The sequence below is a fragment of the Pongo abelii genome, chromosome 19 (genome assembly GCF_028885655.2).
Source record: "Pongo abelii isolate AG06213 chromosome 19, NHGRI_mPonAbe1-v2.0_pri, whole genome shotgun sequence".
Lineage (NCBI taxonomy): Eukaryota > Metazoa > Chordata > Mammalia > Primates > Hominidae > Pongo > Pongo abelii.
The window spans coordinates 59,080,287-59,098,662 of NC_072004.2; the positions used below are offsets into that span (position 1 = coordinate 59,080,287).

General features: G+C 45.1%; 1 protein-coding gene across 1 annotated transcript in view; it reads left to right on the forward strand.

Annotated features, from left to right (window-relative positions):
* The window catches only part of C19H17orf67 (chromosome 19 C17orf67 homolog), a 30,458-nt gene extending 13,138 nt beyond the window's left edge, over positions 1 to 17,320 (forward strand). The window contains exons 5-6 of the mRNA XM_063719060.1: positions 1,851 to 1,938; positions 17,204 to 17,320. Coding sequence (XP_063575130.1) covers positions 1,851 to 1,938; positions 17,204 to 17,320 — 205 coding nt within the window. The remainder of the gene's footprint in view (positions 1 to 1,850; positions 1,939 to 17,203) is intronic.
* Positions 17,321 to 18,376: the final 1,056 nt, after the last annotated feature.

The following is an 18,376-nucleotide window of genomic DNA, read 5'->3' on the forward strand; positions in this document are numbered from 1 at the left end:
AAATGTGAAACAAACATGCAGTCAATTACTGGGTGGCTAGTCTACACCAGTAGTTCTCATCCATGTGTGATTATGCCCCCTCATCCCCAGGGACATTTGACAATATCTGAAGACATTTTTGGTTGTTACACCTGTGTGGGGCATTGCTTTTGGCACCCAGTGGGTATAGACCAGGGATGCTGCTAAACACCCTACACAGGGCACAGGGCAGCCTCCACAACCCGGAATTATCTGGCCCAAAATGTCAGTAGTGCCAAAGGAGAGGACCCAGTCTACACACTGCCAAGTAAACTTTTTCTTGTTTACTCTCTGTCACGCTGTGTGTGTCTCTCTCTGTCTCTCTCTATAATTGCACTCACTTGAACACACACAGAATTGGTTGAATTAACAAATAGTTTCTGGTATCGTATTTTTTCTAGAAATGTGTCTCTTAACTTTGGTTACATTCTGGAACCACCTGGGGAATTTAAATTCTGATGCCTGTGTCCCACTCCCAGAGGGCTGGCCTGGGGTGGGACCTGGGTATGGGGGATGGGGCCAAAGCCCCAGTGATGCCAACCTGCAGCTGAGGCTGAGAACCACTGGGCTAGGCCAGCTGGGAGAAATCAGCCACGTGTGTACCAGCTCCTGTGGTCTAGTTGGGAACATAAAAGCATTTAGAAAGCTGTTAAATGTTGAACTGGGTGGTATGGAGAATATCTTAGTTGTTTAGACAGAAAGAGAGAGTGAGGGAGTCAAGTGGTGGGTGCTGATCAAGATGTGCACTTAATTAGATTTTATATTGACTGTGCCCTACTAAGCACCAGGGACTGAGGATGAAAGATAAACCAGACATTCTTCCTTACTCAAGGTGCCCATTGTGTGGAGGTGGAGCCAGAGTGCTCCAGCCTGATTTGGGCTCACCAACGAGGTTATCTGGTACAATGGACTGTGGCTCTGCAAGAAGAGAGTCTCGAGCTCTAACTGGAAGGAAAGGGGAGGCTGGGAAGGCTTCCCAGAGGAGGTGCCCACCCAGCTGTGGCTTGAAGGATGACCAGGAGTTCTCAGGCAGTGCAGGGGGTAGGGATGAGGCAGGAAGAATATTCCACCCAGTGCATTTCCAGTCCATATTCTGCCACTAACTAGTTGTGGACTTTGGGTAAGTCACTCCCTCTTTTGCAAGCCTAGTTTTTTCATCTATAAAATGCAGAGTTTGGCTGGAATCTGGCCTAGATTCCAGAATGTCTAATTCCAGGTCTCATATTGTAGGGCTCTGGATAGAACCTTGGGGCTGACACAGGTTTCCTGGTGCCAGTCTGCAATGTGACAGAAGAGCCAGAGGCAGCAGGATACCAACCAGAGTGAGGAGTCTGGCAGTTTATTCTGAGGCCCCTGGAGCGGTGTCCCTAGAAACCACAGGCCTCCTCGCCTCATGCTGGCTCTGCTGCTGGGAGTACTCCACATCCTCGACTTACTATTTGACCCACTCACGCCTCTTGGGTCTCCTTGTTGACTTCTTCTTTTATGAATTTACTGAAAGCAAAATTAATAATGCCAGTCAGTGGCACATAAAAAGAGGTAATTTACTGCATTTAACTGTGACTGTCAAAATGATCCTGGCCCTGCACTCCCAGTTGGAGCATAAGAGGCAGTGGCCTCAGGTTTGTCCTTGGGTGGTGAGGAGCCGATGAGGCTGGACCTCTGGCCAGGGGAGGTCAGAGGCTGGCATTAGAGCTGCCATACGGGCCCACATCTTCATAGCCCGGGAAGGAGGGAGTTCAGAGGCTAAGGCCTTTGCTTCCTGGGAGCCAGCCCTTCTGGTTCTTTGCCTTTTGCCAAGACCTCCTCACCCTCCCTGTTTCTGAGTGTAGGCCAAGAACAGCCGCGCACAGATGTCCCTTTGCTTGGGAAGAGGGTGGGATGGATGCACCATGCTGTGAATTTGGCTGCCAGTATTGTGTATGTGTGTGTGAATGTGTGTAAGGGGTGTGTGTATGAGGGTATGTGTGAGGGTGTGTGTGTGAGGGGTGTGTGTGAGGGATTTGTGCGTGTGAGGGGTTTGTGTGTGAGGGATGTGTGAGGGGTGTGTGTGTGAGGGTGTGTGTATTCGAATGTGAGAACTGTATGAGGGGTATGTGTGTGAGGAGTATGTGAAGGTGTGTGTGAGGGTGCATGAGGGGTGTGGGAGAGCGATGCATATGTGTAAGGATGTATGTGAGGGGTGTGATGGTGTGTGTGTGAAGGGTGTGTTCAAGGAGTGTGTGTGAGGTGGGGGTGTGCGAGGGGTGTGCATGAGGGGTCTGTGCAAGGAGTGTGAGGGTGTGTGTGAGAAGTGTGAGGGGTGTGTGAGGGGTGTGTGTGAGGGATGCATGTGTGAGGGTATATGAGGGATGTCTGAGGGGTGTGTGTGAAGGGTCTGTGCAAGGATTGTGTGTGAGGTGAGTGAGGAGTATGTGTGAGGAGTATGTGTGAGGGGTGTGTGAAAGTGTGTGTAAGGGTGTGTGTAAGGGGTGTGTGTGAGAGGTGTGTGAAGGTGCAGGTGTCTGTGAGGGTGTATGTGTAAGGGGTGTGTGAGTGTGTGAGGGTGTATGTGTAAGGGGTGTGTGAGTGTGTATGTGTAAGGGGTGTGTGAGGGGTCTGTGTGTGAGGTGTGTGTAGAGGGGTGTGTGTGAGTGGTATGTGTGAGGGGTGTGTGTGAGTGGTCTGTGTGTGAGGGGTGTGTGTGTGAGGGGTGTGTGTGTGTAGAGGGGTATGTGAGGGTGTATGTGTGAGGAGTGTGTGAGTGTGTGTAAGGGGTGTGTGTGAGGGTCTGTGTGTGAGGATGTGTGTGTGGGGGGGTCTGTGTGTGAGGGTTGTGTGTGAGGGGTGTGTGTGAGAGGTGTGTGTGAGGCTGTGTATGTGTGAGGGTGTGTGTGAGGGGTGTATGTGAGGGTGTACGTGTGAGGGGTGTGTGAGGGTTTGTGTGTGTGTGTGTTTTGAAAAGGCCTTACTGAGTATTTTTTCAGAAGGTCTAAGTTCCAGCTCCCTCTTCTACTTTCACCTTGACTTGCGGACCTGGTTTTTGTGGAATGATGGCAGATGCATCGCCAGGTTGTTGTGAGGCTGGGTTGGAAGGTACTTGGATGCCACAGCAGAGTTGGGTTTCTGTACACAGTAGGGAGCTGTGCAGGGATTTCAAGCAGGGGAATGATGTGATTAGATCTTGCTTCCAGGGGCCCTTTAGAGGTTCAGGACACAGCCTCTTAAATGCTTGCCTTTAGATGCTGTCATACCCGGGAAATAGGAAGTGACGTTTTGGATGCGCTATTGCACCTTCTTGCCATGGTACCCAGGAGACAAACAAGTGGACTTGGGCAAATGAGTAGAGTTAGTGATCATTGGAAAATGCATGTGCCCTTGAGAACAGAGCCACACACCCTCACACACACCCCTCCACACTCTCAATCACCGAGAGATGACTGGTCGGGTTACTTTATTTTGCTTCTCCGTGTTAAGGGACTGTGCAAAAGAAAGCACTTTCAGAGAGGGAAGAGGCCATTGATGAGGGTAAACAAATGGTGCTTTAGGGGAGGTGTTAAGAATTCAAAATGAAAACAAGTATGAAGATTTGCAGAAGTCTCTCCCCATGAAGATCTACTGAGCCATGTTTATAAACTTAACACTTGGCTTAAATATTGGCAGAGGTTGGCTTCTGTGGATTTATAGGCTTTTTGGAAACAGGTTGAGACAAGCTGTGCCCGTGCACACAAAGGGCTAGACTGTTTGACATAGATCCTGCTGATTCACTGCAATAAGCTGTTCTTTTCTGACTTGGTGGTGGGAAGGACAAAGTGCTTTTGAGAAGATTGCTGGGTAACCCTGTACTGTAGGGAGGGCCAGTATTCAACCCAGAGGAGCACGGACATTTTGCAGGGACCCTAGATGGAGGAAGGCAAGGCCCAGAGGGGATGGAGAGGGAGATCAGAGGGAGGCAGATGGCTCTGGGTAAGAGAGAAGGAGGGATTTTGAGTGTATGGAGGCAGCGTATGGAGGTAGCATATGAAGAGAAAGGTGGGAAGGTAGAACCCAAGGAGGACAACCCACTGAAATTCCCAGCAGCAGGAATAACTGATACATTTATTTTATGGTAACTCTCGACACTGAGTTTAAAGTTGCTTTCTGCTCTGTGCTGTTATTACCCACTGCTACCCCCAAACCTTAGGACAAGTCCGCTACACACAGAAACTTTGTGTTAGTAGTTCCTTGAGGGAATGGTGGATGGCAGGGGTGCGTCGTATGGGGTGGTGGGGGCTGACAAGAGAGCAAGGGAATGGCTGCAATATGGAAGTTGCAGGGGTAGAGAAATTGGTTATGAGAATAATTCAGAATAAACTTGACCCCACATTTTCAGAGATTTTGGAGAGTAGGGTTCTAGACTTCCTAGGAATGGGATGAACCCTCTCCGAAGGCTGGAACTAATTTGCTTGGAGACATCCCTTTTGGAGGCATGTAGGTTTCAGCTGAATTGACTTTCTACTATTTATTTATTTATTTATTTATTTTTGAGACAGGGTCTCACTGTGTTGCCCAGGCTGGAGTGCAGTGGTGCGATCATGGCTCACTGGAGTCTCGGCCTCCTGGGCTCAAGCGATCCTCTTGACTTTCTACTTTAGACAAAGTGGCCCCATCATGTTAGAGAGCTCATGGTATAATGAAGGCTCAAGATCCTGACAGAGAAAAAACAGCTGTTTGGGGAGAAATTAATGACGATCAGGCTGTGGGAAAAGAAGGGCTAGGTTTGTGTTTAGAGGGAAGAAGGTGGAAAAATATTCTGAGCTTTCCTTGAAGGTTTCCTTAGTGATGAATGTGCTTATGTTGATTTTCAGGATTGTGGTCTAAACTCTTGCTATTCAAAATATGATCCCCAGCTGGGCTGCACGGGGCCTTACCTGGGATCCCGTCAGACATGCAGACCCGGGCTCCTCTCCACACTTCCTGAAGGCAAATCTGTGCCTCCCTAACCCCCAGGTGATCCCTGTTCACCTTCAAGTCAAGAAGTGCTGTCTTGGAGAACTGCAAAGGTGGTCCATCTTAGCTCCTGGCATCCTGGGACTGGGAACCAGTACATGTTGGTTTTGTTTTGACACAATTGATCTTTCTTCCTTCCTTCTGGGCACTCTGCTCACTTGGTTTCCACTTTCCCAGCATGTCTCGCCCAGGCTTCTCATTCCACTTAGTGGCTCCCGCTGCTAGTTTTCCTTTACTGGATTCTTGGCCTCTGACGGTTGTTTAAATGTCAGGAGGTCCCAGGGCTCTGCCCTCCATGTGGCTTTAAAGCTCACCTCCCTGCTGATGGCGCACACTTCTATCTCCAGCCTGACCTCTTCCCGGTCATTTACATGACTGTCTACTCCACACCACTGTTTGTACTGGAATATTTAACAAGCATTTCAGATCTAACAGCCCCAAACAAAATTCACTGTTTTACTCTCATAATGGCTGCTGTCTTAGCGTTCCACATTGGGCTAAGGGGACCACCTCCAAATCCAGAACCTGACTACTTCTCACCCTCCACTGCCACCTCCACCACAATTATCTGTAGAGTGGACTAAGCAATAATCTTGTAATGGTCTCCTTACTTCCTGTCTTGCTCTCAGTGGAGCAATCAGAGTCATTTCTTAAAGTGTAAACAAGATCCTGACCCTCTCCTGCTCAAAACCTTCCAATGACTTCCTGTCTTACTCTGAATGAAATTCACAGTCCTGGTCAGGTGGGGTGGCATGCACCTGTAGTTCCAGCTACTCAGGAGAGGCTGAGGTGGGAGATCGATTGAGCCCAGGAGTTCAAGGCTGAAGTGAGCTATGATTGCTGCACTCCAACCTGGGTAACAGAGTAAAATTCTGCCTTCCTAGGACTCACACCCAAAACAATGCTATATGCATGTAAATTTCTAAAAGAAGGTCTAGAGAGGTAATCAGTTGACGTTTAACTGTATCATCTCATTTAGGAGACTAGGATTAAAGGTAGTGATTTGATATTTGAATTGTATACTAGAGTAATTACTTGTATAATTAAAAATATTTAAATCTTTCACATGTACTATTGAAAAATTGGAAACCAAGAAAGAGTCAAAAGAATAAAAGAAAATCAACTGTAGGCCGGGCACGGTGGCTCACGCCTGCAATCCCGGCACTTCGGGAGGCTGAGGCGGCCGGATCACGAGGTCAGGAGATCAAGACCATCCTGGCTAACACAGTGAAACCCCGTCTCTACTAAAAATACAAAAAATTAGCCAGGTGTGGTAACGTGTACCTGTAGTCCCAGCTACTCGGGAGGCTGAGGCAGGAGAATGGCGTGAACCTGGGAGGCGGAGCTTGCAGTGAGCCAAGATCACACCACTGCACTCCAGCCTGAGCGACAGAGAGAGACTCTGTCTCAAAAAAACAAAAAACAAAACAAAACAAAAAACAGGAAAATCAACTGTAGTCCTGTCCCTTCTCCCCAAAGACAGGCATTTAAAAAATGTATTTCTTTTTAGTCTTTGTATATATTTAAAAAAAGTATCTACAATTTTCTATCCTGTTTTTTTCCCTTAATATTAACATACACATGTCTTCATATTATTATAATCTATTTGTAACCATGAATTATCCTCTTTTGTTAGATAGTTGGATCATTTCCAATATCTTTCTGTTATAAACAACACTCAGAACATTTTTGTGCATAAAGTACTGTTAATATTTTAAGTTATTTTCTATGGGTATATTCCCAGAAAATGAATTACTAAGTCCAAGAATCAGAATATTTTTAAAGCTTTTAGTATACATTATTGAATTGCTTTCCAAAAGACTTTAAACAATTCATGTTATTTTTAATATTCAATGTCACTGTCTTCTGAGAGAGTATTCTAGTAGAGGTTTTAAGGTAGAGATATGATGGGAACATGATTATGGTATCTTGAATTGGAGACCAGTGGGCTGTTGCTGGGGCAGGAGGAGTGGGTGCAGGGAGGGAGGAATAGGGATAAAAAATGACGTGTAGGGTTTTGTATAGGCAACTTAGTGCCATTCATTGGCATTGGAAATCCATGAGTAGAAACAATGTATGTGGGATGATGGTGTGTTGCAAGTTCTCCTCCCACGGCACCTGCTTTTGTAGTTGTATCTTCTGCTCTTGTTTACCTGGTTAACTCTTATTCATCCCCAAAAACTCACCTTAAATGATGTCGTTTTTGAGAAGCCTTCCTGGTGCCTCCCCCTAGTAAATCAGAACGTCCCGCTAGCATAGCAATTGCAGCACAAGGTTACTATTTTTGACTCTTTTATGTCTCTCTACTAGACTGTTCTAAATTACTTGAGGAGATGGACTAGTTGTTTTACTTCTGGGTCCCCACCACCAAGCACCGTACAGTATTGGCATTTACTAAATGATTGTTACTTCTTTCCATTCCCTCCTTTGCTTCTCTCCAGGGTAGAAATTTTGTGGGATATAGCTCTGCTATAAAACCTGGAGGTTATTCCAAAGAAATATTTTCTATCGCCTCACTTAGACTCATTAAATTTCTCTTAATCTACTCAAATTTTAGGGAAGAGGTTGTTTGCCAATTGCTCGGGTGAACTGTGGAAATTCTTTAAAAAGATGACATTCAAGCTTAAATTATTTCTTTTGTGATTATATTTGTAAGTGCTTGTGAAACCTGGGAATACACTTTCCTTGGAAGTGTTCCATTTTGGCCTGTGATCCTTTAAGGAATGTTCTTGTTGGGAAAATATAAATCATTTTAGCTTTATAGTAAGTAGTCTTTGTAAAATATACTTTCATGTTTAGCTCCTTGACAAATGTATGTAGTAACTCCATTACCCTTTTGTTCCCCATTACCTCAAAGGCCAGTTTGGAGTGACCGAGGTGTAAATTGCCCACAGCACTGTTCTGCCTTTTTTTTACGATGGAGCCTTCAGTATTCCAGTGCAGTTAAATTCTGAGCCACCATTCTATCTATGGGATTACCTTGCTTGTACTAATGAGCAAAATAATTTTTCCAAATGCTGATGGATCTTTAATTCTGCAAAAATGTCACAGAAAGGATTTTGCCTTCTTGGAAAAAGGTCCTGCCTTGATAGAATAACTGTCCACTTTATGATTCTCAGCATAGGTCTAGTTCTGGTGGGTATTTAAGTTCATTATCACACCACTCCAGAGCCATAATAAAGGACTACTTTTAATTTCTGCTCTAATTACTGAGAAATAATTTACTTAAATCATTACAGTTGGCATTTGACATGGAACACAGATAATGGTTTTTGTTTTGCTTTGATTTACAGCCCCCCACTTGGAGAAAGGAATCTGAAGAAATTAAAACTCATTTTCCATATACCCCTTCTTTCTTGGTCCAGGAACATTTGAGATTATCATTAATGTTGGGCCATTTTAACTCAGCCAATACAATTGTTGAATTTGTGGTTTTCAGCAGATTTGCAATTTGCCTTTTGATTTGACTAATGATTGCTTTTTAAGCCTTTGTGGCATATTCGTTTTCCTAACATGTTAAATAAATAGTGAAATGTCATGGAAACCAGTGCTCATTTCTTTCTTTTTCTAAGTGTGTGTCTGTTTCGGTTGTTTTTCTTCAATGATTATTTCAGTTGGTATTTAGGAGTGTGAAATATATATTACTTTTTGGTGCTTTTAATGTACATTTGGCCTAGGCTGTTATAATGAGCAGACTGACACAGATATCAAGAAAATTTCCAAGGAGGATTTAGCAAGGGAAAGAACAGTTATTTCATTTATTCATTTGCTCCTTTATACATTTTTTCCAGTGAGCTTTGTTGTGGTCCTATTGTGTGCCAAGCACTAAGTCACAGACCAGATATACTTTGGTCACTGCCATAAAAAAACTGGTTGGATATTTGGCTGAGAGGGACAGAGATTAAATAAGTAAAGATGCAAATGAGTATATAATTATAAAAGGTGCTGTGTATCAGTAGTGACATTCGTTAATATCACCAGTGATCTCATTATAAAAGTCTTTAAGTATTGGGAAGTTGCCAGCCTTCTGTAGCAGATGCAAGTTTTCCAAAATCCAGTTTCCTCTGGGAAGCTCGATTTAATAAATACTGTAAATTGTTTTCCTTGAGGTGACAGGCTCACTTCATTCATTGTCAAGATGTCTGCCTAACATGCGCATAAAACATGCGTAGCCAGTTCAACACCAGCAATTGCACACATGCTTTTCCTTGTGAAAACCATTGCACTTTGTCATACAGCAGAAGTACTACCTGCATATGCCCTTTTGGGTCGCTCTATACTGTTTCACCAGGGCATTCTTCAGGGCAACTGGCATTTTAAGAATGTTTTATTTTTACTTTCGTACTGTAAGTGCGTGGTGGGGAAGGATACGGTGACCACTAATAGAATTGGGTACCACTGCCTGGATTCCTGCTAAGGCGCCAGTCATTTTAGCTACCACTGCCTTGGCACATCAGTGAAAATGCCAATACAGCAAGAAGACAAATAATGTCTGAGTATTATTCTAAAAATAGCTTGGCCTTATGGGCCCCTGAGGGGATCACAGCTCACACTTTGAAGAATGATGCTGTAGTCTTTTCTTCAACAAGCCTTTACGGAAAGTTTCCTGTGTACCAGTTCCTGGGAAAGATGCTCTCCTTCACAATCTTGATGTGTACTCAGATCTTTGTTATCTAATAGTAGCCAAAGTTAACAGCTAGCATTTAATGCATCCCTACTATATGCCAAGAATCATGTGCCAAGGCCCTATAGTATTGGGGTCCCAGCAGGAGACTGGGTACCTGAAGAGTGTTTAATAAAGAGACTTTTTACAAAGGCGTGGGCAGGATTAAGGTAAACCAATAAGAAATAATAAAAGATGAGGGTTAACAACCTCTAGACCATAAAGGGGTAAGGGAGGCAGATGTTTCCCGGAGCTGGAGAGGACAGCCTCCTAGGAGCTGTGGCCTTCAGGAGAGGGATGCAGCCAATTGCTGAAGTGAACTGTGGAAATTCTTTAAAAAGATGACATTCAAGCTGAAATGGTATCTTTTGAGATTGTATTTATGCTTGGTGTGGCTGTGACTCCTTGGTGACGAACTAGGGGATTGAATACCCTGGCCTCTCCCTCCTCCTACTTTCTAATCCGTTCTGGTGCCTCCCACTGATGAAACTCAACCCGAAGCCACAGGCCAAGGGAGTCTATGGCGACAATTAATCTGGGTCTCACAGCCAGGCAAAAAGGGAGACAGAATGGATCTGGAGGGACAAACGCAGGCTGCTTATTTGGCACAAAACTTTATTTGCACCATTTCATTTAATATCTAACCCAAGGAAGCAAGTTAACTAACTTAAGGAAGCAAGTGCTAGTGCAATCCCCATCTTGCAGATTAACAAATTGAGGCCGGAGAGGTAAAGCAATAATGACAGGGTCCAGGTTTGAAGGAGACTCAGACTCTTAGCCTCTATTCCTCCCTGTCTGGCAAACAGGCCAGCAAGAAGCAGGCAGCAGGGGTTCCTTCAGTGTGCTGCTTCCACAGAATAGTTGAACAAATAAAGTTATGTGCTGGGAACTTGTTGTTCCTTATTTACAAGACTGCACACGGCCTTCCTGTTCCTCCCAATTACTATTCTTCTGGCCAAAGACTCCCTGGATAGGGAAGGAACTCAGCCCAATATCCGCAAACATGTTCAGAAAGCAGCCAGGGAATCATTGTTGGATCCCACAAGGAGCCCTCTCACCATCTGCCCTCTACCCCAGCTGACCCAGAGACTCCCTGCCAGAACACTGAGTATATTTTGATGAGTTAAATGAAAACAACAACCATAACCAAAACAAATCCAAACTGCATGGGTCCTGGAGGAAAGAAAAAAAAATGAGAAAAGTTGGACACTTCATAATTCCTTCCGTTGCACATTTTTTTTTCTTTTTAAATGACTACATTTGATGTAGGATGCAGAGTTCCTAGAGGGTGTTCTAAAAACTTAAAAACTTAGAGTTCTAAAGTGGACCCTTTGTTAAAGCCTTCTTAATGCCATAGGAAGGTTTCCATGATTTAGAGTTTTTATGATATTGATACATGCCAAAAACAATTTAATCACATCACAAATATGACTGAGTATGTCTACTCTTTCCTAAGGTCAAATGCCACTTCTCTGATTATTGGCCTGCTGTTTGTATGGACCTGTTCTACGCATACTTTGCAATGGTTCACATCCTATAATTACAGCACCAACATTTCCTTCAGGGCAATATAAAAAACACACTCCAAGTTAAAAATCATTCCCATCTCTATCCATTCTCTTTTGGAGGGAACATAAAAGACATCAAGTATTTTGTTTTTGTTTTGAGTTTTGTTTAAGCCTCGCCCTGTTGCCTGCGCTGGAGTGCGGTGGCATGATCATAGCTCACTGAAGCCTCAAACTTCTGGGCTTAAGTAATCCTCTCGCCTTAGCCTCCTGAGTAGCAAGGACTACAAGTGTGCACCACCACATCCAGCTGGAACATCCAATTTTGATACCAATATATGAGCCAACCCACCTACCACCTCCACTAAACAGTATGAGGCAGGCCAATAAAGTCCCTACTCTCAGGGAGAGCTCACTGCCACACAGAATGACCAGGGAGGGCTATGCTGGGAAAAGTCTATGGAGCTTTGGAGACCCGGAGAAGTGGGGTCACAAGGAATCTGAGAAGGCTTCCTAGGGGAAGTAACATCTAAGCTGAGGCCTGAAAAGTCAGGTAAGAGTGAGACGGGAAAATACGAAGGTACAGGGGTGTTCTAGGCAGAGCAAACAACAGGTGCTTTGGAAGCCTTAGAAAGAACAGTAAGCATGGCCCGTTCAGGGAAAGATGGAGAACAAAGCTCAAGTGTATTGATGGTGAGAGAAGAGGCTCAGGACATGGGTGTAGCTGGGTCATGGAAAGCCCTTAGCCACATTAAGGAATCAGAATTTTCTCCTGAGACCAGTGGGAGGCATGCAGGCATTTTAAGTGAAGAAGCAATGTGGGTAAATTAAAAAAATATATCACTTTGCCGCTTGGTGCAGTGGCTCACGCCTGTAATCCCAGCACTTTGGGAGGCTGAGGCAGGCGGATCACGAGGTCAGGAGATTGAGACCATCCTAGCTAACACGGTGAAACCCCATCTCTACTAAAAATTCAAAAAATTAGCCGGGCGTGGTGGCAGGTGCCTGTAGTCCCAGCTACTCAGGAGGCTAAGGCAGGAGAATGGCATGAACCCGGGAGGCGGAACTTGCAGTGAGCCGCGATGGCGCCACTGCACTCCAGCCTGGGTGACAGAGTGAGACTCTGTCTCAAAAAAAAAAAAAAAAAAAAAAAAAAAAAAGAAAAAAAAAATTAGTTTGCAACAGGATACAGAAAAATCAAGAGGGATTTTTCAGCCTCTTCTTTATAACTTTCTTTTTCTTTTTTACATGACTTTAAGAAAGTAATATGTATCACTGTTGTGAAAAAAATAAAAACCAGTAAAGCTATTTTTGTTCTTTATATTTTAAAAACCCATTCTGACAAAAGACTTGAATAGACATCTGCTGAAGAAGATATACAGATGGCAAGTAAGCATGTGAAACATCATACATCATTAGGGAAATGCAACTTAAAACAGCAATGAGATGCCACGATACACCTATTAGAATGGCCAAAATCTGGAACATGGACAACACCAAATGCTGGTGAGGATGTGAAGCAACAGAACTCTCACTCATTGCTGGTAGAAATGCAAAATGGTGCAGCTACTTTGGAAGACAGTTTGGCAGTTTCTTACAAAACCAGACCTACTCTTAACATACCATTCAATAATCACGCTCCCTGGTGTTTACCCAAAGGAGCTGAAAACTTACATCCACACAAAACCTGCACCCAGATGTTTATAGCAATTTTATTCATAATTACTCCAACTTGGAAGCAACCAAGATGTCCAGGTGAATGAATAAATAAACTGTGATACATCCAGACAATGGAATATTATTCAACCCTAAAACAAAATGAGCTGTCAAGCCACGGAAAGACATGGAGTTAAACTTAAACGCATATTACTAAAGAAAAGAAACCAGTATGAAAATTCGATTACATGTTCTGTGAGTCTAACTACATGACATTCTGGGAAAGGCAAAACTATAGAGACAGTATAAAGATCAGTGGTTGCCAGGGGTTAGGCAGATGAACAGGCAGAGCAAAGCAGATTTTTAGGGCAGTGAAACTTCCGTGTGATATTGCAATGGTAGTGCTAGGGTTTGTGTGTGGTTTGTTCGGCCCCACCAAGTCTCATGTTGAAATTTGATCCCCAGTGTTGGAGGTGAGGCCTTGTGGGAGGTGTTTGAGTCATGGAGGTGGATCCCTCATGAATAGCTGTAATGAGGGAGTTTTCACTCTTAGTTCCCATGAGAACGGATTTCTGCAGAGAGCCTGGCACCTTCTCTCTTTCTTGCCTCCTGTCTCACCATGTGATCTGTATATATCAGCTCCCCTTCACCTTCTGCCATGAGTGGACGCTTCCTGACGCCCTCATCAGAAGCAGATGTTGGTGCCACGCTTTTATTTTTATTTGTGTTTATTTTTTTTTTTGAGACAAAGGCTCGCACTGTCTCCCAGGCTGGAGTGCCATGGTGCGATCTCAGCTCACTGCAACCTCTACCTCCTGGGCTCAAGAGATCCTCCCACCTCAGCTTCCTGAGTAGCTGGGACTACAGGCATGCACCACCACATCTAGCTAATTTTTTTTTTTTTTTGTATTTTTGGTAGAGACAGGGTTTCACCACGTTGCCCAGGCTGGTCTCGAACTCCAGAGCTTGAGTTATCTGCCCACCTTGGCCTCCCAAATTCCTGGGATTACAGATGTGAGCCATGGTGCCCGACTGCCATGCCTTTGTGTAATGCCAAGAGTGAGCCCTAATATCAACTATGGACTGGTGATGATGCTGTGTCAATGCAAGTGCATCAGCTGTAAAAAATATCCCATGCTGGTGGGGGATGTTGATAGTGGGGGAGGCTGTGCCTGTGTGAAGACAGGGGATATATGAGAATGTTATATTTCTGCTCAATTTTGCTGTGAACCTAAAACTGCTCTAAACAATAATGCCTATTAAGAAAACAAAATAAAACAATAAAAAAAACTCCACAAGAGGAAGAAGGTTAAGACAAGGGGTAGTAAGAGCCTGCAGAGGTTGTGGCAGGGGTCTAGCCCCAGCCTGGGGCCTGGGCTGGGGCCTAAGCTGAGCAGAGGCAGTCGGGCTGGGTAGAAGGGGTTCAGGAGCATTCACAGGAGTTAGGCTGCTTAGATGGTGGGAGGGCAAGGAAGAGGAGTGCACTGAAGCTTCTTGCTTAACTAGCAATGTGGTGCCATGAACAGAGATATGATGAACCACCTTCAGTATGACAGGCAGTGCCTGTAGGCCAGAGATTGCACCAGAAGATGGAGAGGGAAGGAGGAGACCTTATAACTGACTAAGACAAGAGAAATCACATTTTATTCTTTTATTTAAGAGAGGTCCTGTTGATTTATTATTTTTCTGTTTTACGCATCACTTATAGGACATAATGCCATGAGTAACCCATATACAGAAAATTCACAGCCTGAACTGGCTTTGGGGAAGACCAAGGCACATTTGGAGGAGAAGGACAGCCCTAAAGGCTGGAAGTGACATTCTTGCTGATAAAGGGCAGAGCACGAGCAAACTGAGAGAGGAGATGCAAAGACAAAAATTTCATGCAAAGGATGGGTGTGTTCAGAGGCTGATGAGCTGCAGGTTGCAGAGAGGCCCTATCATGGCCCTCTGTTATTTGTGCTGTCTGCTCCCTTCTCTGGTGATAGCACATCTGCCACTCCTCATCGTCCTGGTATGGACGCGGTTTTTCTCTGCCCTGACCCCAGTCCATTCTCTACCCTGCTGTGCCCCACTCTGTGCTCAAGGAGACTGGCTCCTGTAGACTGAATCCCCTGCTTCCCTGACCGACTGGCTTCTGATTGGGCCCTGCAGGAGATTGAGGGGAAGAGGAGGGAGAGGAAGGGCTCTTTGTTCCCTGTTCCCTCCTTGCCTTGCAAAGGTTGTGCTGTGCCCCCAAGCCCACAGCAGCCCCACCCCCCTGGCCCCAGGCCTAATGGCTCCTCTAAGGGTTCTCCACCCTTGGCCCTGCAAACTTAGACATGGTCATGACTTCCCCCTATTGCTAGTCCCTGAGTGCTAGAATATTCTTTGACAGTGCCCTTAACCCTACTCACATGGCTATGAATGTTCCCTTCATTAAAGTCTCTTCAGGCAACCATTTCAGGGAGAAATTGCGTTCTTGAGAAGCATAGAGATTACCGAAGGCTGTCAATGACCATTGTAGACCAAGGTGGGAGGGCAGGGCCACTCCCTGCTGTTGGGAGGAGTGGGGGAAGGTGGGGAATCCTACCCAAAGCTGTACTCATCTGCTGGCTTGCAAGTACATTATCCAGAGCCACAGACAAAACCCATGGGTAGAGGCAGATGCTGACTCCTTGCAGGTAGACAGCACTGGTGTAGGCTTCGAGGACGAAGGTGGCCCTGGTGGGCCACCTTTGACCCTTTTGTGTCACTCTGTCAGAGTGGAGCAGGGGTGGGGGAGGGAGGAGGCATGGGGTAGGAGGAATGCAACACAGAGGGGTGGGACAGACAGAGGGGTGAGGAGTCTGCGGCAGCCTTGGTGGACAATGGTGAAGACCTGACCTAGGGAAGTGGCAGAGATGAGGGAGGGCATCTGAGAACTATTCAGGAGATAGCCTCAACGTCCCGATGCTCAGTCTTATGTTGAGTTTGAGGGTGAGGGAGGCAATGACAGTTCGTGTTCTGGAGCGGGTTCCTGAGTAGATGGAGATGCTGGCCACAGTAAGGGGCAGGACTGGTCAGGGCAAGGAGCTGCTTTCTGTTGTGGATAGATTAATGTATGGGGCTGGCCATCTTTCGCATGAACAGAATCATACACCGTGTGGTCCTTTGTGACTGGCTTCTGTCACTTAGCATAATGTTCTCAAGGTTCATCCATGTTGTAGCAGGGATCACTGATTCATTCATTTTAATTGCCAAATAATATTCCATTATATGGAAGTAGCACATTTTATTTATCCATTCATTTATTGGTGGACATTTGGGTTGCTTCTGGTTTTTGGCTGTGACAAATGATGCTGGTGCGAACATCTGTATACGAGTTTTTGTGTGGACATCCATTTTTGTTTCTCTTGGGTATATACCTACAAGTACAGTTGCTAGCCAGGAGTACAAATGGTAATTCTATGTTTAATATTGTAAGGAACTGCCAGACTATTTTTACAAAATGCTTCTCTATTTCTAGTAACATTTTTATATTTTAAAGTCTTTTTGTTTGATATTAGCATAGCAACCCTAGCTTTCTTCTGCTTATCCCTTGTCTTTTAAAAAAGATGATTTTATCAGAAATGTATATAGCCATAAGTAATATATTACATGATTTAGTTATACATATTTGAACTTTATAAAAATAGTGTCACACTATAAATGTGGTTACTTGGACTTTTCACTCAGTATGCTATTTCTAAGACCCACCTATGTTGTTGTATATAGCTACAGTATAATTTATGTTCTCTGCTGTATAATATTCCATGGCATAACCCTACCATAATTTATTGATTCACTCTCCTGTAAGTGGCTATTTGGCATGTTTCCAGTGTTTTGCTATGACAAATTTATTGCTGCTATAAACACTTTTATACGCCTCTCCTGATATAAGAGTTTCTCTTGTTCTCAGAGCAACTAGCAATATAACTATTAGCTAGGAACTTGTTAGAAATGCAACTTCTCAAGTCCCACCCAAGACCCACTGAGTCAGAAACTGTAGGATAGGCCCAGCAGTGTGTTGTAATAAGCTCTCCAGGTGACTCTGATATCTGATAAAGTTTGAGGTCCACTGCACTAGGGTATAAAGTAGGAGTGAAATTTCTAGATTGCAGGCAATCAGATGTTTTCTGAAGTGGTTGTTCCATGTTTTCATGGAAATCCACCCACTCAGCACTTAGTATTGTCAGACTTCTTTATTTTGCCCACTGGGTGGGTCAGTCTGACTGGTCTTCCCTACAGAGAGGCATGGGTGTGGCTGTTGATTTCTTCTCCCTGCCTGTCCTCCCATCCTGCCTTGTCTAGGGAGCCAGAGCCACACCACGCATGTTGACCCCTTGGCTGTCACTGTGGATGAAGCCTTCTTCAGTGTGGTTTGTTTTGACAGGAATACATGCACCACCTGCTCGCCCTGGAGCATCGCGCTGAGGAACAGTTCCTGGAGCACTGGCTGAACCCTCACTGCAAACCCCACTGTGACAGGAACAGGGTTCATCTTGTGTAAGGGGATCAGGACCAGCCTCGGTATGTCTCCTTCTCTCTCCCAGGCCTCTGTCTGAGGGAGTGGCGGGGGACAGCATGGCATGGGCTGGGAGACTTTCCAGACCATGTCTCAGGGGGGCCAGCTGGTTAGCTGGTTAGGGGTTTGGAATGGGGGTGGCAAGAGTGAGGCAGGAGACATAGTGGGGAACCAGGTTGAGAGGAGCGCTGGGGGACAAACGGGGGAGCCCAACTTTTATTGAATCACAAAGTGATCCCAAATGGGGAGGGATGTGACCCTATTTGCCATGCAGAAAAGCTCTCTCTGGACCCCAAATGTGGAGAAGTGTGTTTTGTTGAGACTTGGGTCTCTTCAGGTGGGCTCAGCATTCGTGGAGTCAACCTGTGACATCTACCACGATCATCACCACTGTCATCAGGATCAACAACCTCTTTCCCAGATCTCACTCCTGTTCCCCACTGCCTTCCTGCAGCCTTCAAGGCTGCCAATCTGCCCAGCCCACCCTCTGTCTTTCCCTTTCCCTGGGGCTTGTGTTTTCAGCCCGCCAGCAGGGGACTGCCCAGCTTTCCCCCCACACCCTACATGCCCCCAACTCTGTACCTCTGTGCCTAGATGAGGCTGTTTGCTTCTCCCTCTCTGTCCTCATCATCTTCCTCCCTTTCCAAATCCTGTTAGATAAGGTAGCAAAATTCCTTCAGAGGGTAAGCCCAGTGAATTTCATTTCTCCTCTGTAAGTTTTATGGACCAAGCAATACAAGATATAATCAAGTAGTTTATCTTCGTGGTTAAGAGAAATCTTATACCTTTGTTGTTTATTTTGTGCTACTGTGAATTGACACAGGGACACTCCTATTAATCACTCTTTATAATGTAACATAAATTGCCTCATATGATCCTCTTAATACCCTGGTGTCATTGCAGGGCATGCACTTTAACCCCATTTTAAAGAGGAGCTAATTGAGCATGATTAAGCTACTAACTCAGGCTAAGCAGTGGTTGGTATGCTAGGCTTCTGACCACTGTAAATCTGCATGCTTTATGTGGACTGTGTTGCACAGT